We start from the raw sequence: 25,839 nt of genomic DNA, 5'->3' as shown, positions 1-25,839 counted from the left end.
GCCTCTGGTTTATCAACCCTCTTGGTCCATCCTTGCTCCGCTTCATAACCTGTGCATTGGCTGAAGGCCGGTGGGCTCATGGCCTTCCCGTTGTAGTTCACGGCTGAGGCTGAACTCAAGGTGCAGGCCCCATGGCCTTCCACGCTATAAACGTCTCCACAAGTAGCACCGGCGGCCGATGTGCTGGCAGCCACTTATTACAAAACAAATGGCAGCCTATGCGTACAGCTCCTCCCATCCACTTGTTGCGGGCAAATGGCTGCCATATTGCCGTCAGTGGAGGAGGAACGTAGTAAGGGTCAATTTTTCGCATCCTCGGGTAACCCTTGGTCATTGACCGAACGCATCTCCAAGTGTAACTTGAACCCACTGCTCGCACCTCCCAGCCGCGACCCAACCCCGCTGTCCGCATCCCCTGGCCGACCCCCAGGAAATCACGTAACATAATCTGCTTGATTCCTCATTTCCTAATACAGCCAGACTATAAGCTATCAGCCCATAACCTCATAAGAAATTGACCATAGGTTCATTGGAAAAACCGACTGCGTTTTCTATGCCGACGGAAATGGAGAGTGCACTCGCTACCATGCACTAAATACATCATTAATGGAATGCATATATTCAGCATTCTAGTTGTAGAACAGCTTAAATGGCCCCAAGGCAGATGGCTTCCGACAAGGAGTAAAATGCGTATCTTTTGAGTAATATGGTGCAAATTGTCCGGGAAACCGGCTGCAGGGCGCGAAGGCCCTACGGGTCCTCCGGGCCCTGGATTACGACCTTGATAGTGTGATCTGCATCGAAGGCAAGGTGACTTGAACATGTCGGCTATCTTGACCTGGGGTGACCTGCGTTTGCTTGCAAAGGCGCTTCATGCGATGCGCCGGTTGAGAAGTTCGAACAACGATGCACACGTCTAGTTGTTTAACTAATCACGAACAGGAAGTGAGTTGAACAGGATGGTATGCACCGATTTGCGTCTGAGCCGCTGTACGGATTTCGCGTACGGATTTTGCGTACGGAGTTCCACTTATGCACGCCGTTGTGGTGACACGACGCTGTCCAAGATGCTTGCGGCTGTAATACAAAAATATAGACTGGGGATTGATGCAGCTGAACCGGTACTTGTGGGAGCTCGTTGGATGTCATGGATGGTGCTGTTCACGGATGACCGGCCCTATTTGCCTACTACTAGGAGGAGGCGATTTCCATGATGGCGTAGTATTTTGAAAATCTGTTTGCATGATTTTGAAGGGTTTATAATTCTATAATATTGCAGTGCATTCGGTCCTGCAGGCGGGCCGTATTCTTGCAGTTCTGTGACGCGGCCTGTGGTCAAACATGAAGCACCCGAGCATGCCGCATGTAGCAAAACTGCATTGGATTTGAGGTCTACATAATCCTGGGTAATATTAAAATTATTTTGGTGCAACGGCCAACGTCTTTTTATGAGATGCGTTCGGACCGCGGGAAGTTGCGAGGCCCGCAGCTGAACTTTGTGGGTCGCGAGCATGAAAACAAGATATTGTTGTTACAAAGGCACTGCAATTTTGCTCTGTGACCCGACCAACGGTATTCGCACGTGCGTGTGCGTGTGCGTGTGCGTGTGCAGCCGCGTGCCAGAGGGCCCCTCACGTTCGTCCTGCTCCTTACACCCATGACACCTCCCACACAACGTATTGGGGGACGTGGTCACGATCATCACCATACATCCGATACGTCAAAAATCTTACTGCTGGTAGCAAATGCTCAGCGGAAACCCAGCACCGTACATCTGCGGTGACACAGCACCCCAACTCAGATCGAAGCAAGGAAGAACATTGTATTGTGTAACACAGCAAAGCCAAACGCTTTGGACGGCATATTTGTACGGAGATGTTCTCTGGTCCGTTGCATCTACTGTGCAGGAGAGCGCCTGCGAAACGTGCCGCGCATGCGGAGCACACAAGGCAACAACAAAACGGAAAGGGCAAAAGGCTTGAACCTAAATGCTAATTCGTGGAGCAGCACGCAAACAGATAACTAGCACTGTCCTGTCCCACATGGTATGCGCCGCGTATCAACGAGCACTACAACATGGCATGCCTGTGCACCGGGGCTGACCAGTATTCCCATCTGGAATTGGACACACACGTTGTCTCACGCTTCAAACCTCACCCAACCCCTGGAAAACGTCTCCACAGCTACATATGCCACGCCACTTCCCAGCAACATCCCACTCCTGAACATTGCTAGCTGTCAGTACTTCCAGGCCCCCTGCATCCCTTCCCCAGCCGCCTCAGCATGATCACCATCCACCCACGCACCCTCTGCCTCCCTATCCACCTCCTCGTCCCCTTCCTCATCCTCACCCTTCTACACCTCCTCGTCCCCTTCCTCATCCTCGTCCCCTTCCTCAACCTCGTCCCCTTCCTCACCCTCGTCCCCTTCCTCATCCTCATCCCCTTCCTCACCCTCGTCCCCTTCCTCATCCTCATCCTTCTACACCTCCTCGTCCCCTTCCTCATCCTCATCCCCTTCCTCATCCTCGTCCCCTTCCTCATCCTCGTCCCCTTCCTCATCCTCACATACACGGGGCATCGCTACCCTGCTGCTTTTCCACGGCCACGGCCTCTGCCCCTTCCTCTACGAGAACCACCCTCCTTCCTACTGAGACGTACACGCCCCCTTCCACGGCCGTGAGCTGCCTGGGTCATGTTCCTGCATGGAGAGCGCCCTGCTTCGATTGCCGCGGATGCGGAAGGGCAAGCAGGAGCCAATGTCCCTGCTGAACGAGCACGCAAAGATTTGGCATGTGCTCTAGCTATGATTTCCTGATGCATCTCTTCTGTAATCGTGTACACATCCTCCACCTCTTCATGTACCGGAACGTTAGCCATAAGGAGGTCGCTCTTTAGCGCCCCAGACAGCCTTGGGCGTCCATCCTTGAAGAATGATAGGTGGCTACCATCATGGTAAAGCCACCGACCCTTGATGATATCGGCAGGAGGTAAAAATGTCTTGCCATCGCCGTCAGTCCACTCCACATCGTTCAGCTCCATGAATCCCTTGACCACCATGAGGCAGTAGTCGTACCCAGGAAAGTCATCAGGTTCATCATTTTGCAACGCAATCACGGTGTCCACATCAATAACCGTGGAGCTTTCTGGTTCTGCTGTGGCTGCTTCTGTCGACGGCTCAAGTGTAATGCAGCACCAGTCATCAACATGGTCACTGAATGCACAGCGATCAGTTGCACTGGGCACGCCAGCCGCGAAATGGCGGCAAAAATCACAAGAACAGCTGCGCTTCCGAACATGGATTGTCCTTGGTGGTCCTGCTGCGAGTACTGAATGAAATTTCTGCGTGGACTGCACGGTCTTATAGCTGATGCAGGTGAACTGCTCAACCTGCAGCTGATGTGGTGTAACAAGGTGGAAAAACCGCTCATTAATCCTAGCATTGCCTGTGCCTGTCAATGGCTCCTGCGCTGCTGGAACCTTCTGAGTACGGTTGAGGAAGTCCACAACATCCGTAGCCTCCTTGAGCAGGATGCCGTCTGGGCGGCGAAGCTTGATGATGCCCCCCTCAGAGTCATGCAAACCCTTGCCGTGCCCCGCCTCACAGTAGTCGTGTTGCACTCTCATGCCCTTCATGTCAGGCCTGATGGACATTGTTGTGGAGGATTCAATGCAGCAGTGTCTTTGAAATGTGAGCCAATTAATGCACATATGGTGGTTTGCTCGCGACAAAGGTAACACGTTATTTCCAACTGCCATTGCCTTACATGAATGCAAGCTCTACATGCAGGTACCGGCCTGTGAGGTTCTTTCTTACCATTCACTTTGCAGTCCAAAGGAGTCCGCACACTTGAACTGGCTGCAGCAGTTGTCTGACCACCTGAACCACACTTTCAGGTTGCTCCGGACACCTGGGTACCTGTATAGCAACCATTTTATGTACCTTAACTTACGTTCCCAGGCAGCAGTCACTTACTGCAATGCGTGCTAATGTAGTACGAGTATGAGTGAGACGCATGACGTCTTTTCTCACTCGTACTACGTAATACCACTCAGCCTCAGCCGCAGTAACATATCATGCAGCATGCAGTGCCTTCCAGGGACTAGCACACATGTGTACACCTGCATAACTGGTCATTGCAGTGCAAACAAACACACAAGATTCCCGTCCCATTTTCCCCAGTTAGTCCCCAGCGGTACCTGCTTGTAATGTCGTCAAGGAGCATTTTGTACGACAAATTCACGTAGGATGCATCCTGCTTGCAGTCACCGCACCCTATGAAGAAGTGCGACTCCACGTGTTGAGCGCCACCTGTATACACAAGGATAAGAGATTCCATATGTAAAGAAATCCAAACAGGCGCCGTCACTCGAGCTTGCATTCTTCCAGATCATTCGTGGAACTTACTGGGCCTGCTGTTGTCGATCATGTACACCACAACGACGAGGATGCACATGGTAACACCGGCCCAGTGCATCGCCATAGGCTCGTTCTGGTACTTAAGCACAAGCTTCTCAGAGAAGTCGGCTGTGGTCACGAGCTCGTGGGCCAGTTGCCGATCTGGGTCCGACAGCATGTGAAACATGCGACGTTGCCAAACCTTGCTGAAGTGGTGCTGTGCAAAGTCGCCGAAGTCGTTCAGTACCCACCGTTCAACTTGAGAGAGCTTGCAACGCTTTTCTATGTACTCCACACGATCACTGCTTGTATCTTGGCCCTTGCAGATCTGCCTGACCTTGACCGTTGGATCGAAGGTCTCGTGACGAAGCTCGTCTTCAACACCGTCAGGAACCTGTTAAGCAAGGATCCGAATAACACACGAAAATGCGTGAGCAGGACTCCCATTGATCCGGCAGATGCTGGTGGTGGGCGCTGAACCTGGGCGATCCACTGAGAAGTCGGCTAGGGTGACTGGACGAGGGTGCCCCGAAATACCGGGGAAGGCAGGGTTTCGCCGGGTAGCGGCCATGGGTGAAGGTGTGCCCCCCTGTCCCACACATCATGTAATGTCAGATAAAGGATGCAGAAGGCCATAGGCTGCAGCAGTAGGACAGCATTTTACACGACCTACAGATTAGCTTGCAACACTATTTATTGAACAAGGACACACGATCGTGAGTGGGTTGGCGGTTGCAATAATGTGGATACCGGGCACGTACTTTCTCCAGGCAGTACCAGCCTAACTACTCGATGCCACAGCGTGCACACGCGTGAGAGAGGCATGCACTGTGTGGCAGAAGGCCAAGCTCTTCCGGTTCGTGAACTTCTAATTCCCGCTGACAGAATGCTGCAGATAGCAGAGATTGCACTGTGAGCGTCTCCGGAAGTTGCATTTGTGGTCGGACCCGCTTAAGCCTCGTCCCACGAAGCGGCGCCGGTGCTAACTTCCACCGATGCGTAGAGGCAGCTTTAAGGAGGTTCTCGAAATTCACACACCGAATACAAACACAGACTGACCGTTGTACTGCCTGCAAACAATATTTTCATTTTGTGATATTCCAAATATGTCATATGTCGGGATTTTGGGATTGGATAAAATAGAGGCGCGCGCGGAGGAACAGACGGACGTAAAGCCGCGCGCCCATCCCTGCGCTGTGTTTCGGCCCGGTCAGGGCCCCCGGTGCTCGTCCTTTCTCGGGCGAGCCGCCCACAGTGTAACACCCCATCAACAACAACAACATCAACAACAATAAGCTGAAGCAACATTACAATTCCTCTTACCCTAAAAGGTTTGACGTACCCAGGCTTTGCTCCCACGAAGAAGCCAAAGGACACGTGGAAGGCGGTGCTGTGCTGATGCAGGTAATCCAAGTACAGCTGACGATACGTTTTTTGGACTATCCTCCGTGGAAAGTATACGGCAGCAGTGCCCGGAATCTTTACACTGTCCCGCGCGTGTGGACTGAGTACACTGTTGTTGTACCAAAAACACGCAATCTCCTCCACGACCCCCTTAGGAATTTTGTCCGAGCGCTCAATCAGCCTGTATGGGCGAGCAGGTTGGGTGCTAGCTCCGCCAACTACTTCCTTGAAGCGCTCGCCTGCAGCCCTGATGGCACTTTTCTTTAAACCCACGCGCCTGTGCAGTGCGTCTGTGTTCCCCCGGATTTCCCTGATCTGAGGGCCTAGTCCAGGGATACAGAGGAAGGGGTGTTAAGTGTGTAGTGTGTGAGTCTGTGTGACGTCATCAGGGTATGTTATGCCATCAGAACAGTGGTGTACACGGGATGGAGCCGCAAATATGTGCAAGGGTATGCTTCCAGTGTTGGGATTACCTGATACCGCCGTAGAAATAACACTTATGGCTGTCTGAAGATTCTTGATTTGCCCTCCAGGACGTCGGATGGCGTCCAGGAATTGCTTGACTGAGTCCACTATTGCCTTATCAATGCGAGCGCTGTTGTACTGTTCATGTAGTTCCTTAGGAAATCTTTGAACTAGATTACTGAAAAACTCTTTCCTCTGATCGCTTGAAAGTCGAGTTACCTTTTCAACCAAATTTGTCACCTCGGAGTCCATACCATAATCATGCACGCTACAATCACGAACGCACTATCAAACCTGTAGAGTGTATAGTGACTTTGAAACAGCTATTCCACCTGTGGCCTAATTGTGTATTGGCCAGTGCGATGGCTGCTAGGGCAGCGCGTTCGGCGGTAAATCGCAACTATGCTGATCTAAGTACCTGTACGCACACAAAGTGTTGAACGAGATTTTTGGACTGTTACGACGGGACGTGTGTTTCGACTAAGGCACGATGCCAGAAACAGACACCCACCCCATATGGCCAGCCAGTTTTATGTTTCGTAGTCAGCGCTTCGCAGCTTTCCTAAGATTATCTCATGAAAATTTCCGCTTAATGACAGCAATTAGATCGAGTGCGAAGGTACGTGTCATGAGAACGGACTAACGCCAATAAAAACGGGTCAGGTACCGCATCCCGCTGCTCATGGCCACCAGTTCTATGTGTCGCAATCAGCGCTTCGCAGCTTTCCTAAGATGATGTTATGAAACATTATGCTTAATGACAGCATTTAGATCGAGCGCGAAGGGACGTATCATGAGAAAGGAATAAAGCCAATAAACGTGACAGATATCGCATCCCTGTGCTCATGGCCACCAGTTCTATGTGTCGCAATCAGCGCTTCGCAGCTTTCCTAAAATGATGTTATGAAAAATTCTGCTTAATGACAGCAATTAGATCGAGTGCGAAGGTACGTGTCATGAGAACGGACTAACGCCAATAAAAACGGGTCAGGTACCGCATCCCGCTGCTCATGGCCACCAGTTCTATGTGTCGCAATCAGCGCTTCGCAGCTTTCCTAAGATGATGTTATGAAACATTATGCTTAATGACAGCATTTAGATCGAGCGCGAAGGGACGTATCATGAGAAAGGAATAAAGCCAATAAACGTGACAGATATCGCATCCCTGTGCTCATGGCCACCAGTTCTATGTGTCGCAATCAGCGCTTCGCAGCTTTCCTAAAATGATGTTATGAAAAATTCTGCTTAATGACAGCAATTAGATCGAGTGCGAAGGTACGTGTCACGGAAAAAGGCATGACGACAGAATCCTGGGGCAGTTGCTGTCACCGCATCCGCCAACTCCGTGTACAACGCACACAACTTCAACCTAACATGTATTTAACCTGCTAGACTACTAAATATTTCAAAGGGCAGTTCGGAGGTCTTAAGTGTGGCAGTTTTGGCAACTCCATCTCCACCTGCCGCTGGCGCTGCTGCTGCTGCTGCATGCACGGACAGAAGTTATGAGCTATAGACAAAAGAAAGCAGAAGCTAATCCTGATAGGGATCGTAATGCCACTGCAAACCGTGGCGATGTAGCAGGACCCTCCAGACAAGCCTACCCTGCAATATCTCAGCAGACGACCTCGGCTGGGCGGCCCCTGGCAGGCTTGCCAAGTAAGATTTACACAACAGTGGCATTGCGAATTTAATGTATTTATGGACTCCTACGCACGAACCCGTTGTCTGACGCATGCATCGCAGAACAAGTGCGCTGGCAAGATGGCGGTGTTGTCGCATGCAGTGAACCAGGTTGCGAGGGTTTGGGCTTTGCGAACCAACATGCTGCTGCAGCCCATCACATATTGAGGCACAACAAGACGCGTGCGGACGTCTTCGATGCAACGTTCGGCGCAAGAGACAGCGCCGTTTCTGTCAGAGTTCAGGACATGGAGATACCCATCCATGACTTCCTGCAGGGTTCCGACCTCGGTGAGGAAATGTTCCTTGATAATGTTACCAGATTATCATCATCCTTTCTGCGGGCTGGGTACACTGTTATTGCAATGCATCCCTTCCTTGTCTTGGAATTATCGGGCGAATTTCAGCTGCTGACATTATCCTGTGTGTGTATTGTCCAGAAGCTACTGCACACCCTTGATTAAGGCAGCAAGCTGGGCCTTGTGTTGTGCTTTCATACCGTCAGTATGCGGGTAATGGAAACGTTACTAGCCACTACAGGAAATCTTGCTTAGTTTTTCATGTACCGTAATGCAGGTAACTTCGGTGAACTAACGGTTTGCTTGAAATGTTACGAGGACGGCATCTCGTCAGGGCGCATGCACCTGCGCATGATTGTGCACAGGACGGCACAGCGCCAGCACTACAAGACAGGTCGTATAGGCAATCGCAGGTAAGCCAGGTATCGATGTTATGATGCGTGTATTTCCATTCGATACCTGCTTGCGTTTCACCGCTGCTAACATAAATGCCAGAGCTATGTAGTGCTGCTTACTTAACCCAAATCCAAATGAAGTCCTGATTGACCACCGTTGTAAGTTGTTGGGTTGCTATCTTATATAAATAGTATACACCCAAGAAGTAATGATAGATCCGGATTTGGGATTTGGAAAAAGGAATGGATGCGTCGAGTCGTTCATTTTCATGTCTTTGGGGTTGGGATGTGCGTGTTTTGTGTGCACATGACTTCTTACAGTATTACATGGTGCAACAGATCCTCCGTATCTAGAACCACCTTCAAAAGCAAGCAACTGCGCCATTTGCTCTTGGTTTTCTAGATGTTTTGAAACCTGTCGGTGGTTCTTGGGGGCCGGGAGCCCCTCTAGCGCCTCACAGCGAAGTAAAAAACTATCACATAAATTCGGAAAGTGTAATATTTCATAAATAATAAAAGGAGACCTCGCTCCTAATGAGAAGAATTAGCACTGGTGGTAAAATGGCGTGCCCTTGCTTCTTACATGTGAATTCCCAAGGCATGTTGTTCAGACCATGTCGTACGTGCACATACCATATGTGAAATTTTCGCAGGCTGTCCGATCACACAGCTGTCATCACACTGCGGGACCTTCGAGACCGCCTGGCAGCCCAAGGTGACAGCTGGATTGCGCGGTGCCCATCACACCTTCATGTTTGGGACAAAGCGGAGGTCAACAGCAACATTACCACTGCGGGCCATGATACAGGGACTTCACCGCCTGGTAGGCAACCACTTCCGGAGGTGGTGGCGGCAAGGGCAGCAACGGTGGCAGCGGCGGCGGCACCAGATGGTGGTGAAGGGCGTCCACGTCCAGCGGCACCCACTTTTCGAGGGCGGAGCCAACCTCAGGCAGCGGCAGCAGCTGTGGCGGCAGCGACAGAAGCAGTGCCAGGGGCTACGGGGCGTGTACTGCTGCCGACATCAGCTAGTGGAAGGCGAGGCAGACCTCCGGCTGCAGCAGCAGCGCCAGGGGTTGCAGGGCATGCGATGCTAGCTGTACCTGTGCCTCCACGGCAAATCAGTTCCCCTGCGGCGGCAGCACCTGGGCCTGTGCCGATTCAACCGGCAGTGGCACATATTGCTGGGGCCCCGAGCAAACCTCCGATGGCGGCGGCGACTGCGTCGCCAGCAGTGCCTGAACAGGCTCTTCGGCGTTCTGCTCGCCAAGCAGCAGCAGCAGCAGCGGCAGCAGCGGCAGCAGCGACAGAAGCGGCAGCAGCAGCGGGAGTGGCAACGGCAGCGGCGCCTATCACACAACCCAGCCCCCACTCAGGAGACACAACAGATATTATGGGCCCCACAGCAGCTCGCAAGAGGCGTCAGGCCAGAGCTGGGGAGGGAAACCCTAAGCGTCGTCTGTGCATCATTGAAGAAGAACAAGAAGCGGAAGAAGAAGAAGGAGAAGATGATGACGATGTGGCGCGCGTGGACGGAAACGGAGGTCACGGTGGTAACGAACGACGTGAAGCCGATATGCCTTCCGTTCGGGAAAGGAGCGATGATGACGGCCACAGGGTTGAGAGGCACGCTCGCCTTCACGATGAGCATCCTGACCACAGCGAGGCGTCGGGATCTGCTGCCCTGCCCCGAGATTCTGACACCCAAGTTGCATGTTCGCCTTTGGAGGACTTGTTAGAAGGTTAGTTTCACGCTGAAAATAGTTGCCCACGATGGATTGGAAACAGCAGTTTTCCAGGCAGCTGCCTTTGCTGTAATCCGAAAGCTGCTGTGCATGTTCAATCTTCTCCTCTCACCAACCCCTAACCTTCCTGACAGGGCCTTACTTGAAATGCCTTTGTCAAACATTGACATGTTTCTCCCGTTACTGGACAGGTGTACGAGGTTCAGCACCGCACGCAACCACGGAGCACTACCTCAGCATGCTCACGAGGGCTGCGAAAGATGGCCTGTTCGACCCATCAAACATACCCACAGAGCTCAACCACCACCTTATGCACCTTGGAGCGGTATACAACATGATGGTGTCATTGGACGCGACTCAGGAGGATGGCCTGTACTCGGCCTTTGTATGCACGCTGTCCAAGATTAGGGACACCTTGAGCACCACCGACCATGTAAAGTAAGCATATGACAAGAACGTGAAGTCTTTCCCTTGCAAGCACAGCGACAACCCGGATGCATGTGTGGTGCCGGTGACCTATGTCGTACAGTATCCTACTTGGGGTACCCTACTAGGAGAAGGCTAGGAGCTTAACTTTACACCTTCATTCGCAATGCCATATGTATTGAGCCATGCTTTTCTTCAGCATTTCACACCCCGTGTGTGCAGGATGGCCGACGCCGAGGCAACATACAAGGCGAGCAAGGCCACCATTGCCGGGCATCGTGAAACCGCTGGAAGACTGAGGGCCACCAATGAGAAGGTGGTGAAGCCACTGCTTGATGCGTCCGAGAGGCTTGCGCGGGAGGCGAAGGAGCTCTATGCTGCAATCGCCAAACAGGAGGCGGCATGCTTGGAATCTGCGGAGCACGAGGAAGCGAAGTCAGCTTATAGCTACTATAAGCAGATGGAGACCGACGTCGTTGTGAACGACATCTTGGTCTTGGCGGCAGATGCCATGCCAAACCGCTTTATGAACGACACGATGAAGGAACTTCTGCAGTTTCCCAAGCAGCGGCAGGCAAGCCTTCCCAAGCGTGTGAACGACCCTGGAAGACCACCAGAGCTCGGCAACGACAGGGATCTGGAGGAACCCCAGGTCATCAAGAAGCTTGGTAGCCGGCTCGACGGTGTTTTGCAGGTTGCCAAGTGCTGTGGGTTTCCAGTCAACGTCACAGGGCCACAAATGCCAAGGCCCCTAACGACGCCGAAGGACACCAGCGCACCAGGTGGGCCTCGCTCTGGACAGGGGCTCAAGGCGGTTACCATGCAAAGCGTGTCTGGTGAGGAACCAGGGTCAGATGAGAGGGAGGTTAGAAACGCTGAGAAAGCTGCAGAGGAGGCGCGCGTGTATTATCGTGGGCTACGTTGTGGCACTGGTGCAGCAGACTCTCCAGACGAGCAGGGGCTTGCAACTCTTGCTGAAGCAGCAGCCACTCAAAAAAACCATGTTAGTGTGCTGCCGTCACAGCTTCCACCTCCGTTATGCAGCCAATCCGGCTCCGAGGGTGGTGTCCACGAGGACCTGCCATCACAGCCTTTTGCCAGGGGTCCTGGGACTCAAGTCGTCCCAGAAACATGCCTGGACGACTGCCTGGCGGAGATGCCTGATGCACGGCAACTGGGAGCGCAAGTCCGTGGATCTGGTGCGCCCAAGTTAGCAATGCAGCTTGTTGGGCCTCATGGCAATGGTGGGCAGGAGGTGGAGACTGGCGAGGATGAGGAAGGGGACGAGGATGAGGAAGGGGACAAGGATGAGGAAGGGGACGAGGATGAGGAAGGGGACGAGGATGAGGAAGGGGACGAGGAGGTGTAGAAGGGCGAGGATGAGGAAGGGGATGAGGATGAGGAAGGGGATGAGGATGAGGAAGGGGACGAGGATGAGGAAGGGGACGAGGATGAGGAAGGGGACGAGGGTGAGGAAGGGGACGAGGATGAGGAAGGGGATGAGGATGAGGAAGGGGACGAGGAGGTGTAGAAGGATGAGGATGAGGAAGGGGACGAGGGTGAGGAAGGGGATGAGGATGAGGAAGGGGACGAGGGTGAGGAAGGGGACGAGGGTGAGGAAGGGGACGAGGGTGAGGAAGGGGACGAGGATGAGGAAGGGGACGAGGAGGTGTAGAAGGGTGAGGATGAGGAAGGGGACGAGGAGGTGGATAGGGAGGCAGAGGGTGCGTGGGTGGATGGTGATCATGCTGAGGCGGCTGGGGAAGGGATGCAGGGGGCCTGGAAGTACTGACAGCTAGCAATGTTCAGGAGTGGGATGTTGCTGGGAAGTGGCGTGGCATATGTAGCTGTGGAGACGTTTTCCAGGGGTTGGGTGAGGTTTGAAGCGTGAGACAACGTGTGTGTCCAATTCCAGATGGGAATACTGGTCAGCCCCGGTGCACAGGCATGCCATGTTGTAGTGCTCGTTGATACGCGGCGCATACCATGTGGGACAGGACAGTGCTAGTTATCTGTTTGCGTGTTGCTCCACGAATTAGCATTTAGGTTCAAGCCTTTTGCCCTTTCCGTTTTGTTGTTGCCTTGTGTGCTCCGCATGCGCGGCATGTTTCGCAGGCGCTCTCCTGCACAGTAGATGCAACGGACCAGAGAACATCTCCGTACAAATATGCCGTCCAAAGCGTTTGGCTTTGCTGTGTTACACAATACAATGTTCTTCCTTGCTTCGATCTGAGTTGGGGTGCTGTGTCACCGCAGATGTACGGTGCTGGGTTTCCGCTGAGCATTTGCTACCAGCAGTAAGATTTTTGACGTATCGGATGTATGGTGATGATCGTGACCACGTCCCCCAATACGTTGTGTGGGAGGTGTCATGGGTGTAAGGAGCAGGACGAACGTGAGGGGCCCTCTGGCACGCGGCTGCACACGCACACGCACACGCACACGCACGTGCGAATACCGTTGGTCGGGTCACAGAGCAAAATTGCAGTGCCTTTGTAACAACAATATCTTGTTTTCATGCTCGCGACCCACAAAGTTCAGCTGCGGGCCTCGCAACTTCCCGCGGTCCGAACGCATCTCATAAAAAGACGTTGGCCGTTGCACCAAAATAATTTTAATATTACCCAGGATTATGTAGACCTCAAATCCAATGCAGTTTTGCTACATGCGGCATGCTCGGGTGCTTCATGTTTGACCACAGGCCGCGTCACAGAACTGCAAGAATACGGCCCGCCTGCAGGACCGAATGCACTGCAATATTATAGAATTATAAACCCTTCAAAATCATGCAAACAGATTTTCAAAATACTACGCCATCATGGAAATCGCCTCCTCCTAGTAGTAGGCAAATAGGGCCGGTCATCCGTGAATCGCATCCGATGCGATAGAAGCGAAAATCCTGAAAGTGGAGATTGAAATAGGGGCTGTTGAGACGCGGCTGTTGACATGCAAGGACGATTAGAAGGATTACTTACGGAACAAGGAAATCCACCTCCGCAAGGAGAAGGAACAGCTTCGCGAGAAGGAGAACATTTTGCTTCGCAATGGTGAGTTGTGTCAGCGCATGTTTGAGGCCGTGGCGAGGGCCTCGCGCAGACCCGGACGTCGCATTTTTGCACTCCTGGATGCATCTGACTTAACAAGTCCACATGTATCGAGCATGGGGTGTTCAGCTGTTCCACAACGGTTTGCCAAAGAGCCTTGTTAAGGTAGATCCATGTCTCCATCCCTCTATGGCGCTTTCAAGGCCCCTAGCCACGTTTGTATGATTTTCGGAAAACCGTTAGCAAGCTCTGTGTTTCCTTTTTTAGCCGGTATCTTAACAATCAACATGCAAAAGAGGTCTTGCATTGATTGATGATCTTCCTCAGCACCGAGCAAGCACAGTGTCACCCCTGTAAGCAACGCCAAATCTCGTCAGCCTTGAGGTTAGGTTATTACTGTAGTTGGGGGGCTTCCTGTGGCACACCTGTAAAGCCCCCTTCTTTCTCTCGACCGGGAACGATTATTAAAGTATCGTTCACAGCAGTATTAAAGTATCGTTCACAGTATCGTTCACAGCAGCTGCAGCACAAACTCGTGCAGCTCCGCACCTGAAGCACCCTCCAGCTGTTCGGCCGCCAGCCGCAGCCCCACGGTGGTGGGGAATTCATGGAGGTCGTGAACCCCCACATGCTCCAGCAACGTCACCGCCAGCAGGAAGAAGTCCGCAGCCGTGCATGTCATGTGGATGTCGACCAGCCAGTGTGTTGTGGTGGATTCCCTCGGGACCACACCCAGGCGGCATGCGGAGCCGAAGTCACCAAGGATGCAGTCACCTGCAAGGAAGCAACAATGAGAAAGGCAGGTCAGGCGAATTAAGCATACCAACATGCACCGAACATGGCACAGCATTCATCCAGCTGTGATCCAGCCGCGTACCTTGACTGTTCAGGAACACTTTTGCAGCCTTGATGTCATTGTGCCCGTTGCCAGCCTGGTGCACAAGACCAAGCGTGGTGTGGATCTGCTGGCCGCACCGCAGGAGGCAGGCTGCATTCATGGGGCGGGGCACATGCTGCAACATGGCAGGGTACAGGGGCATCAGCATCGGAGATGACATCCCTGGGGCTGCACCGGACTCACAATGCCAGTGACTGCGGCTTCCAGCAGGTCTCTGATCACTTTGTGCTTGTGCTCCACGTCTGCAGGGTCCAGTGTGAACTTGGCCAGCAGTGGTTTGACGTGGTCCTGAAACGCCATGAGCAGCACCACCCTGCAGCATGGGTGTGCAAGCAACAACACGACTTGTCAAACACATGCCATGACACCTGCTTGCACCCAGCGGCAGCCTTCACATGTTGCATCACGTGATTGCACCTTGCAGGCATACCGCTGCTGTATGGACTGTTGAACACTAGGCTGTTGTGCTCCTTAAACAGCACCTTTGTGATGCTGTGAGGTGATGCCGTGATGGAATGGTACAACTGCTGCAGCAGCTTGTTGTCGGTGAATGGCAGCTGTGGTGTGAAGAACTCAACAAGATCCAGGTGGTCAGCATGTGGGACCCCAGAGCTTGCCCGACCTACAATCATGGCTTGAGCACCTAGTGGAGAGGCTGGAACTGCGCTTGGTGCAGGATCTTGTTGAGTCCTTCGCGCCACAGCTGCCATTCGCCGATGACGAGCTGCTGCAGTGGTGGTACCATTCTGTCGTGGCATCACCTCACAGCATCACAAAGGTGCTGTTTAAGGAGTGCAATGGCCTAGTGTTCAATGGTCCGTACAGCAGCAGTATGCCTGCAAGGTGATCGCACCTTGCAGCAGCAGTATGCCTGCAAGGTGCGATCACGTGATGCAACATGCAAGGGCTGCCACTGGGTGCAAACAGATGTCATGGCATGTGTTTGACGAGTCGTGTTGTTGCTGGCACACCCATGCTGCAGGGCGGTGCTGCTCATGGTGTTTCAGGACCACGTCAAACCACTGCTGGCCAAGTTCACACTGGACCCTGCGGACGTGGAGCATGAGCACAAAGTGATCAGAGACCTGCTGGAAGCCGCAGTCACTAGCATTGTGAGTCCGGTGCAGCTGGCCAGGTGCAGCCCCAGGGACGTCATCTCCTTCAGTCAGTCCAGCGTGCGTGTCAAGTGCGCGATGCTGATGCCCCTGTACCCCGCCATGTTGCAGCATGTGCCCCGCCCCATGGATGCAGCCTGCCTCCTGCGGTGTGGCCAGCAGATCCACGCCATGCTTGGTCTTGTGCACTAGGCTGGCTACTGGCACAATGACATCAAGGCTGCAAAAGTGTTCCTGAACAGTCAAGGTACATGGCTGGATCACGGCTGGATGAATGCTGTGCCATGTTCGGTGCATGTTGGTATGCTTAATTCGCCTGACCTGCCTTTCTCATTGTTGCTTCCTTGCAGGTGACTGCATCCTTGGTGACTTCGGCTCCGCATGCCGCCTGGGTGTGGTCCCGAGGGAATCCACCAACACACTGGCTGGTCGACATCCATGTGACATGCATGGCCGCGGACTTCTTCCTCACTCGGGGAACGACTTGGTCATGGATGTGGTCATGCGGGGGGTTTCCTGTCATAGATCTGGTCATGTTGCCTCATGACCACTCATGAGGCCTCATGACCGGTCATGTTACCGGTCATGAGGCAGAGTCATGGTCATGACAGTTGTCATGCTCCTTGCGCAGCATGACGGATCATGAATTGCCACTCATATATGTAAATTCAGTCATGTTCCCAATGGTCATATGCTGGCTATGTGTTCATGTTTTGTTCCTTTCTAAAAAGTGACAATTATATGCCATATGGACTCCCGAATCCCCTCTGAAATGCTGCATAGTATATTACCTCCATAACAATGTGCACAATGTACTATACAGCATCCCTGCCGGGATTCTGGAGTGCACTTGAATTACCTTCGTTTCAGCCACTTGCAGTGACTTGATATGCATTCAGGCGCGGCCGTAAACAAAGCCCTTAGGCTTAGCTGCACTTATCCAACGCAAAAGATCAGTATATGCCAGCTAGCAGGGCAACTTCCTTTTGGCCTGTTGCCAAGCCTTACTCGGTCAGCTCCCTTACACCCTGTTGTTAATTTGAAAGCCATATGTTACATACTTAAGGCATGTATTTAAGGTTTAATTAGCAAAGATTCTCTCCTGCTGTGTTCAAGCATGACAAGTTAAGTCACCAGCTCGCACCGTCCCACAGGCACAGCATTGTTGATGTAACTAGCTAAAACATGTGGGAGGTGCATTAGTCTCAACCGCAGGCGCGGCGGCGGCCATACTCCACCCCCTGTCTTTGCACTGGTGCCGATATGCATGTGACCGACTACCAAACCAGTTGGCACAGTTGGTGCAGTAAAAAGGCTGGGAGGAGTCCGGAGCTACTTCCGGTCTGTAAATGGTCTTTCGTGGTTTGGATGCCACCTCCAGCGCATTCAATGACATGGCAAACTGGCTAATGTGACCAGTAAGGCCTGCTGGCAGTGACGTGGCTGGAGTGTGTGGGGGTTCACGACCTCCATGAAGGCCCCACCACCGCGGGGCTGCAGCTGGCAGCCGAACGGCTGGAGGGTGCTTCAGGCGCGGAGCTGCACAAGTTTGTGCCGCAGCTGCTGTGAACGATACTTTAATAATCGTTCCCGGTCGAGAGAAAGAAGGGGGCTTTACAGGTGTGCCACGGGAAGCCCCCCAACTACAGTAATAACCTCAAGGCTGACGAGATTTGGCGTTGCTTACAGGGGTGGGGTGATGAGGTGTTCAGCTTGTACACTCATCACTGCCATGGATATAGAAGAAGTGTTTGCTTACCACACCTAGCTGCCTGGGACTCAAGATGCGGCGCCTCTTGACTATGGCATTGGCGTGGTTGGGAAGGGTGGTTCAGCATGCTTTAATATACCCCTAGGCGGTTCAGTAAGTGTAGCAAGCTACATTTCCCTTAGAATATTTTAACGATTACTTTTAACAATAACTGTTAATTTGTTAAACGATTTGACTCAAGTTTCGTACATGTTCCGAGTTTCGTCACATGTCGCGAACTGGGCAGCTGTTCGTAAGCGAATCTAACGGGATGGGGCCCCGGGCCCCACCAACATTATCCTAGTACGGCAAAGTCCGTAGTAGGGATTATCCAGCAGGTAGGCCGAGATATAAGCTACCCGGGCGGGGTGTTCTGGCCAGACACTGACGTATCACATTACTAGGTGTTCGGAGTTCAAGACTCCGCTGCCGCCGTCTCTAATCGTTATGTACACGTCTATGTACGCTAGTGCTTGCCGCCTGGTTGGACTTCTTCCTACATCGGTGAGGACTAACAACTCCACGCTTCCACGCTGTCAGTCGTCCCGTCAGGTGAGCGACTGCTACAGTAAGCCTGGCAGGTCTTACCTGATAGTGCTGCTAGTTGCCTTCTGCTTTGCAGGATGTAGATTCAGGGCATTTGCAAGTGTTGCATGTATGTTGTCAGCCTTTCCAGCATTATAGAATTATGGTGTACATTCATGTCAGGATAGCCAGTTGCAGCTGTGTGCACATTGCAGTTGCTTTGGCATTCGCAAGCCTGCCTGCAGGTTTCGTGTTTGGTTGAGGTGTGGATAAGCAGGTCGTGGGGTGCATTTGCCCAAACACGCCAGCTGATATGGGCTCTGCCGCGGATGATGTGCATTCCACCATGTGGAATGGCTATCGTGGCTTGTCAGATGCGTGATGAGGACATTAAGACACTGTCAACGACGCGGTGGCGTTGACTTGTACAGGTTTTTATGGTTGTTGGCACAGGACTAGGGAGTGGGAATGTGGGTTGGATGGGTGGGCAGGTGTGTGCTGGTCGCACTGGCTGCATGTGAAGAAGTGGCGAGACTAGCAAAGTAACCGTTGCCTGTGTTGAGATTGTGCAAATGGTTGCTTACCAAATAGATACAAGGACCGCGGCAAGCGTGCATACCAATGTAACCTTTTATGTGTACGCACGCTAGAATTGGAAAGGCTCTCACCAGTCCTGCCCTCCTAGGGCACATCTGGGGGTGGGGCAGTAAAGCTGATTCGTACTGCAAAAAAACCGTTTTGCTTTCGGCTGCAAAATGTCCGAGACTTAATTGCCTTTTGCTGATATTAGCCTCCCAGTTCCCCCATCAGCCCCGGCAGCTCAAGCAGCACTTGACAGCACCTCGCAGCGACATCCTTCGGCGCCGCCATAGCCCCCCTGCCCTCATCACTGCATGCAAGGTGCTTACTGACCAGTGTGCAACGATGACAAAGCTGCCACAATTGCAACTGCCAATTGTCTTAACATGTCCAAGTGGCGGGAGGTGAAAAGGGAGGCCCACATGGCCGTGTTCATGGCGGGGCCCACCTGCAGATGTTGGGAGTTGGGAGTTTTGGTGGTTTGGATCGTTGAGGGCTTTGGTGTTGAGGGCAATGGTAAGCGCAACGGAGGAGGGGACCGGGACCTATGACACGGGATTAGGGCTTATGGGACCAATCTGGGTCGAGCCTTCTACCCCTACAAAACTACTAAACGGAGCTGGGGTCGATGATGATGAGGTCCATGTGTGTGTGTGTGTTACATGGTTGGGGGTGCGTGACCCCATACCTGTAAGACTACCCATACGAGCCGAAGGCCCAAGGGCAATACTACAACGCCTAAAAGCCACGGAGAAAAGAAAAAAAACACCGCACATCAGCCCAGACTAGCGTCCAAAGGGGGTAATTGAGTTTCGGTGAGCCCACATACGTTCCAACATCCTCGCCAGGCGTGCGGGTTCCCATTGCATGGCCTCCAACATACTCTGTTGATGATCGAATCCCTCTTCAGCACGAATATCATTATAGGCTGGGCATTCCAATAACACGTGTTTTTCATCCTCAATTCGGCTATTAGGACCACAACAGTGGCAAAACCGCTGCCCCCTGGGGACATGGTACTTGCCCCTTCGTGCTCTGTTCGCCTCCAAAGCCCAGCAACATAAACGAAACTGCATTAGCTTACGATGTGCTAAACGAGGAATGAAAACATTAGCATGTGTTGGCCACATGACGGCTGTGGCTCCCGAAAAGGGCAGCCCCATCCAGTGCTTATACTTCGCCATTTGCACTCCCGGTTGCTTCCCATCTGATGGGTACTCCTCCTTTTTTTTTCCTTTTTCTCCGTGGCTTTTAGGCGTTGTAGTATTGCCCTTGGGCCCTCGGCTCGTATGGGTAGTCTTACAGGTATGGGGTCACGCACCCCCAACCATGTAACACACACACACAGTCAGACGCGTATGGTCCCAGCCGCTCATCAAACGCTCTCTTAGTGCCGTTATTATCGCTCCTTCTGGTAGAGGTCTACTCAACAACCAGTCAACACGCTCCTTTACCCCCACGACTTCTTGCGGTATTCCGCTCCAAATGTTGCACTCCAAGAAGGAAAACAGTCGTAACATTGAGATTCCCCAACCCTCCCATTCCGGGTTGGTCAGGGCATCGGTTATCTCCTGCCGTAAAACTGCATGAGCAATGGATCCCACTTGCTTTTGAAGGCGGTTCCAGAAACGGAGAATCTGCTTCACCATGTAATATTGTAAGGGGAGTTCAGCCAGCTCCGCGTACAACAGCCTGTGGGATGGCCGTGCCGTCCCATGTGTGGTGAGGAGGTCCATGTGTGGTGATAACCATATACATTCGCTATGATACCTCTCTTTCCAGCCTCTTAACCTCGTACCACCACGCCGATGCCTTACCCCGGCTCTCTTCGCACCCTCCCATATACCTCAGGCATCTCACTGCCCTGCATGCACCTAGCATCAGCGACTTGGCATGCCCCCCTGGAGAGCTAAAGGAGTTGCCACACACAGGCCGTCCTCCTCCTCCTCTCCATCCGTCATGCATGAGGTAGGCGGGCCGGTTTCGCAGCTAATCGTAGTAGAGATGAATATACAAACGATATAATGTAATGTAATGAAATGTAATGTAATGTTACAGAGTGGGAGGCTTCTGGGCCGCTTTATCACATTGTCAGTTCTACGACTTTATCACCTTATAGCACCATCCACCACTACCACACTGTACTTCGCCATACGAACTGTAAGTCCAAGGCGGCGGATCCAGCCTTCAGGGACCCCTCCTCATCCATTCACCCGAACACCCGAAGAGACGGAGAGTTCGGCAATCGCCACCAATCTAGCGTGCAAATCTGGTCCATCAACTGTGACCTCAACTTCACGTCTCAGCAGCTAGCCATATCCCGACTAATTCGGGGATCTCCCGGGGAATTGAACCCAGGACCTTAATCCGCTAATTACAGTAGTGCCACCCCAGACCAACGCTATGTATAACATGCATCGTGATCTTTTGCACGTATTTGGAGATTTGCAAACGGTTCGAAGGCCTCCGGTTCTGTACTGGTGAATTTCCCCTCACCTCGTCCCCTCACCATCACCGAAGACAAAAACCGTCCCATCAGCATAGAAACACCACCATCGTCGGAAACCATATCATCGTCGCCACCACCAAAACACCGCCTGCAACGCACATAACAGCTCCACCATGGCTTGGCAGCAGAGACCTTCCTGCAGACATCAGCCGGATTGTGGGAGCACTGGGTCACTTGCCGCCACTGCAGGACATTGGCAGAACCCCTCTGGGAGAGAGTCGGGCCACAGCACCCCATCCTGGCGGTCGTGGAGGAGCGGGTGTGGTGTGCAGCACCGGTGGAAATCATGGCCTAAATAGCCGTGCTAGTGTAGGGTCAGGGGCGTTTATTGTAGGGAAGCAGAGAGAGCAAGGGAGAGGGCAGGAGTAGGGATAGGTGGGAAACGTAGGTGATATGGATGTGGTGTGGTGTGGTGTGATGAGCTCCGCCCACTGAGCTCCAGGGGGTAGTGGTGGAGGGGCGACTAGGAACGGGGAGCTAGGGAGGGCAACTGGCTTGGTGGGGGGATAGGGGGCCTTTGCGTGTGGGTGGGGGGAAGCGTGCTGCCGCTTCCGCTTCCGCTGCCATTACCCCCGCTGTAGTTGGTGCTGCTGCTGCGGCGGCTGGTTTCTACTCGACCTGGAGACATGTGATCTAACGGACAATGTGCCGCCTGCCGGGTTCTCCCCTGCGGGTTGGCGCACTGACTCTACACTGGTGGAGGGCTGCTACACGTTCGCATCAGATCTCCTCCAGCTGGGTCCCCTCCTGCGTGACGTGTGCGGTCGCCTGGTATTGTCTGCAGAGGGCAGGGTGTTCATTGAGGCACTCAGCACGCCCGCCAAAGACCATGCAAGCAGCGCTAAGCTGCTGCTGGACCATAAATGGTTGTGCTGCAAGGGAGCAGGTGCTTAACCTGGCGACTGTTAGGTAGGGTTGAAGGAGACGAGCTGCGTAGCTAATTGCAGGTTTTGTGTCTTATTGGTGTCCCCCCAGCAGGTGCCATAATGGTGCCATGATGGCGGTGGCGCGTTGCATGGCGGTTACTGGAGCACCTGGTGAGGAACAGACACCGGTGCCAGGTTCCATCCTGTGGGCTGCCAGCCCGGCTAGTCCGGCGGCCCTCTTGTGAACAGGCTGAACACAGCCATGTCGGACCTGTTCCAACTTGGGTGCATGCATGGCCGGTTAATGTGTCTTTAACGATTGTTAATTGGTCGGTTTGGTTAATGAACTTCAGTAGTGTTAAAAACGGTCGGTAACCGACATGTTTATGCCATAGGGATGGCGTTCAAGCAGCGCGGCATTGGTCTAGTGCTCTCTGTTAGGGCAGCGACGCCATCCTGATGGCTCCGAAGGCCCAGCTCTGAACAGCTGCTGGCCCAAGAGTGGTTGCAGTAGCAGGGTGAAACTTGCAAGAGCTGTGAGCGTGCAGCCAGAAGCTTGTTGTGTTTACCGAAGTGGTGCACAGGGCCAGCTGTGCAGCCGCTAGCAAGCTGATCTTGTGCAGGTTCTTGCAGGCAGCAGCAGCAGCAGAGCAGAGAAGGGTCTGAAAGTGCTGGCGTGGGCGTGAGCTATGCTGCTGTGGAGGCTTCTTGGGTTCTAGTAGCAGCTAGTGATGCTTGGACGCGGGGAGAAGCACTGGTAGCGGTGCTCTGCTTTGGGGGGCTTTTAAATCTTTTAGAATATCATCAATAGGCAGCCCCAGAAAGCATGCTTTGAGGAGAGTACGCTTTGTGATGGCGTGCTACAAGAGCAGTTACGGAAAACGAGCATGCTTTCCACCCGTACCCTCGGGGCGGTAAGCGGAAACGGCAGCTTGTTTAGTTCTTGTTAGTCCGCCGACAACTTTACAGCGCTCTTATAACCGCGCCCCAGTGAAGCCACCTTGTAAGACATCGTCAAGACCTCAAAACTTCGAGGGCAGTAGATAAAAGATAGATGTGTCACTTCTTCCAATCTTCGATCACGTATCTTCGTGCAATAATGCCTACTGGACAGCTGTCATCGCTGCATTTCTGCCTAGTAACTAGCCACACGTGAGGATGCGGTACAAGATGCCTGACAAAGGTGGCAGTTTTTGTGTTACTAACACGGTTTACTGCTGGACCGTTACTTAGGGTTCTACGACTGCCGACTTCCTATCTCCTAGCTGCCCTCATCTCCACAAGTTATGTGAACGCAGGGTGTGCAACCCGCCACATGCTTAGGTTATATGCCTCTGCTGACGGAAATGCGAGAAGTTACGGTACAACAGCCATCGCACACCAACGGCAATGGTTGCAGCATTTACTGACTGCCACGAGGAGGGAGAAGATAAAGTTTGCAGGCCTGAATTCACAGATATCCGTGTCGGGGATACAAGGAAAAAGTAAGATAAACTATAAGTATATTTGCTACGCGACAGTGCTGCACCAGGGCTTGGATTGATGAAACGCAGGGAAACATAGGCCAACAAAACACTGAACAAGCGTAAGAAGCTCCTCAACGCTGCTAGCGGGAAGTGGATTGAACAGGATGGCATGCACCGACTTGCGCCTGAGCGATGTGTACGGATTTCCACTGGTAACTAAAACTTGTTGACGGAAAGCTAACCGTGTCCTATAGATCTTTCTGCATTCAGGTTACCTAGTTGCTCAGGCTGCGTGTGTCCCAATTAAACTGCGAACTGCGTTCATTCTTAAAACTTTATTTGCTGCAGCGCGGGGTGGGAGCGATCCAAATTATTTGCCTTACAATGTTTTCTTTACTTCAAAAGCCAGTATCCTCATATTGTTATCATGGCAGTCGCGCAACTCTAACCCCCGATTGGCAAACAAGAACGGCGAAGGTTGGCTTCCTAAGAGTTTCGTCTTCAACTTCGGTTAGGATACCGTGGAAATTATCAAACAGCAACTGCGCCCCGCTTGTTCTCTGCCGGGCAGAGCCAGGGCGTCAGCTATCTGTGACCGACCTCATATCGTTGTTGACGAGAGCATCCAGGGCATGGGACAAGTATGACAAAGACCGTAATGGCTCACTGTCGCTGAAGGTGAGTTGTTACGTCCGGTTGGAAACAGTTTTGCACTGCCACGTGACAGAAGCTGCACGCTCGTAAGGAAGGCGGATGAAGGGCAATACATCCTTGCAGGCGGGCTTCCAGCCACCGCTCTTGAGTGGGGTACTACGAAATCCACGCCGCAGCTGCTACGCAGCCTTATAGACGCTCTCCGTAATGCCGTCGGCCAACCTCCACAGCTCCTGCAATTGGCACGCCCGAGACAAACTCCTGACGCTGCACAACGTTCCCCTTTCTTTCCGCCATACTTGCGACCTGCCTGGACGCGCGACAGGAGTGTGAGGAAATCTTTAACTCCGCAGAGATCACCCAGGCGTTCGAGAGCTTGACCAACATGTCCCATCGCGCTTACACCAGTCGTGACCTGGAGCCCTACTTCAAGCACGCTGACAAGGACTCGAGCGGCACGCTGTCACGGACCGAGTTTCTGGCCTTGTACCTGGCGATCATGGGTGACAGGGTCAAGCGGAATCCACTGGTGAGGGCGCCATGGGTCGAAACTGCTGAATTTGAATGTGGCCTGTGGCATTAAGCGCGGTCGGCATGGGTAATCCCCTTGATGTTACGGCCAAGCAAAGTTATATCTAGGATGGCCACTAATCTCGGATCCTAAGGAGGCATGAATGTGGGTCGGCTCACTTATCGGGGGAAAACGGTAGAACAGGGCTACGAAAGGCACCATCAGGGGAGTCGGTTTGCACGCGGCCGCCCCTGCCATTGTCCTTAAAGACGAAGAGGGCGGTACTGTGGTTCGCGATGTGGGTCGTGGGTATTGAGCTGACCCACATGGCTGCAAGGCAGCTGCGGAAGGAGCGCGGGCGTCTGATTGCTGCTCAGGACCTGACAAGCCGCCCTGCGACAGCCAAATAGATGTGCGCACGGGCTTCTTATATCATCTGCTTGTGGTTATATTGTAACCGTTAAATGCTACAAAATTTTAGGTCCCGCCTCCTTCAGCACTTCCTTATAACCATGCCGCCCGACCGCGCTCTCCACCCCAGCTCCTGGCGGAGGCGTTACTGGGCTTCATTGACAAGGACAAGAACGGCGTGCTTGAGGGCAAGGAGCTCAAGGGCTTGCTGCTCATCCTGGGATTTGCGCCGGCGCTGCTTCTGCCCATCCCGGACTTTGTTCGCCTGGAACACAGGCCCATCCTCAAACGACTCGGCAGGGTGCTGGAGGGCAGCGGCGACCGTGGCAGCGACGGCAAGGCTAAAAAGGGCTAGGTAAAGGCCCTAGCGACCAGGACCAATGGCCACGGGACCAAGGTCCGTAACAAACCAGGTGGGACGGGCAATGGCGGCGGCGTTGATGGGTCAGCTCGCATCGGATACGTTATATTTATTTACAACGAAGATCTACGTTTCATGGCCGCATTTGATCCTCGTGTCTGATAACGCCAAGCTTACACACAGGCAGTGGCTTGGCGCCTTCCCGTGCTGTAGCTTGCACAGTACTTCTGCGTAGTGTACCTGCTTTGTGGTCTTCGAAGCGTCAATGTTTCGTAATGCATGCAGCTACAAACCCCTGATCCACTCCAGGTAGTCGTACAGCAACCATTTTTGCTT

At 53.0% G+C, this 25,839-nt stretch overlaps 4 protein-coding genes across 4 annotated transcripts; 2 read left to right on the top strand and 2 right to left on the bottom strand.

The window, feature by feature from the left end:
- Positions 1-750: 750 nt before the first annotated feature.
- On the bottom strand, positions 751-6,519 carry VOLCADRAFT_85894 (uncharacterized protein; the record flags this gene model as incomplete). Its single annotated transcript, XM_002945633.1, has 8 exons — positions 751-794; positions 1,636-1,664; positions 1,734-1,915; positions 2,661-3,642; positions 4,200-4,311; positions 4,408-4,792; positions 5,722-6,125; positions 6,276-6,519. The coding sequence occupies 8 exons, from the start codon at positions 6,517-6,519 to the stop codon at positions 751-753; spliced, it is 2,382 nt and encodes a 793-aa protein (XP_002945679.1).
- Positions 6,520-7,683: 1,164 nt separating this feature from the next.
- VOLCADRAFT_102649 (uncharacterized protein) lies at positions 7,684-13,326 on the top strand. The gene is made up of 9 exons (XM_002945994.1): positions 7,684-7,926; positions 8,014-8,241; positions 8,527-8,662; positions 9,298-9,467; positions 10,020-10,385; positions 10,580-10,826; positions 11,037-11,596; positions 11,753-12,177; positions 13,071-13,326. Exons 1-9 carry the CDS (start codon positions 7,773-7,775, stop codon positions 13,113-13,115), a joined length of 2,331 nt encoding a protein of 776 aa, XP_002946040.1. The 5' UTR covers positions 7,684-7,772; the 3' UTR covers positions 13,116-13,326.
- Positions 13,327-13,871: 545 nt separating this feature from the next.
- VOLCADRAFT_85892 (uncharacterized protein) lies at positions 13,872-16,394 on the bottom strand (the record flags this gene model as incomplete). The annotated part of the gene is made up of 8 exons (XM_002945632.1): positions 13,872-13,987; positions 14,408-14,632; positions 14,736-14,871; positions 14,940-15,069; positions 15,174-15,517; positions 15,610-15,627; positions 15,728-16,105; positions 16,344-16,394. The coding sequence occupies 8 exons, from the start codon at positions 16,392-16,394 to the stop codon at positions 13,872-13,874; spliced, it is 1,398 nt and encodes a 465-aa protein (XP_002945678.1).
- Positions 16,395-22,231: 5,837 nt separating this feature from the next.
- Positions 22,232-25,497, top strand: CamB (calmodulin-like protein camb; the record flags this gene model as incomplete). The annotated part of the gene is made up of 4 exons (XM_002945993.1): positions 22,232-22,271; positions 24,138-24,244; positions 24,546-24,749; positions 25,273-25,497. 4 exons carry the CDS (start codon positions 22,232-22,234, stop codon positions 25,495-25,497), a joined length of 576 nt encoding a protein of 191 aa, XP_002946039.1.
- Positions 25,498-25,839: the final 342 nt, after the last annotated feature.

The sequence above is a fragment of the Volvox carteri genome (genome assembly GCF_000143455.1).
Source record: "Volvox carteri f. nagariensis unplaced genomic scaffold VOLCAscaffold_1, whole genome shotgun sequence".
Taxonomy (NCBI): Eukaryota; Viridiplantae; Chlorophyta; class Chlorophyceae; order Chlamydomonadales; family Volvocaceae; genus Volvox; species Volvox carteri.
Note: the sequence above shows the minus strand (reverse complement) of the source record. Positions and strands in the feature narration are given on the sequence as shown.

Excerpts from the sequence above, each read along its gene's own strand:
- VOLCADRAFT_102649 (XM_002945994.1), top strand. The coding sequence starts at position 7,773 with ATGAGCTATAGACAAAAGAAAGCAGAAGCTAATCCTGATAGGGATCGT. Across the intron at positions 9,468-10,019 it reads TACAGGGACTTCACCGCCTG|GAGACACAACAGATATTATG; the intron begins GTAGGCAACCAC and ends GCCCCCACTCAG. Across the intron at positions 10,827-11,036 it reads AGCACCACCGACCATGTAAA|GATGGCCGACGCCGAGGCAA; the intron begins GTAAGCATATGA and ends CCGTGTGTGCAG.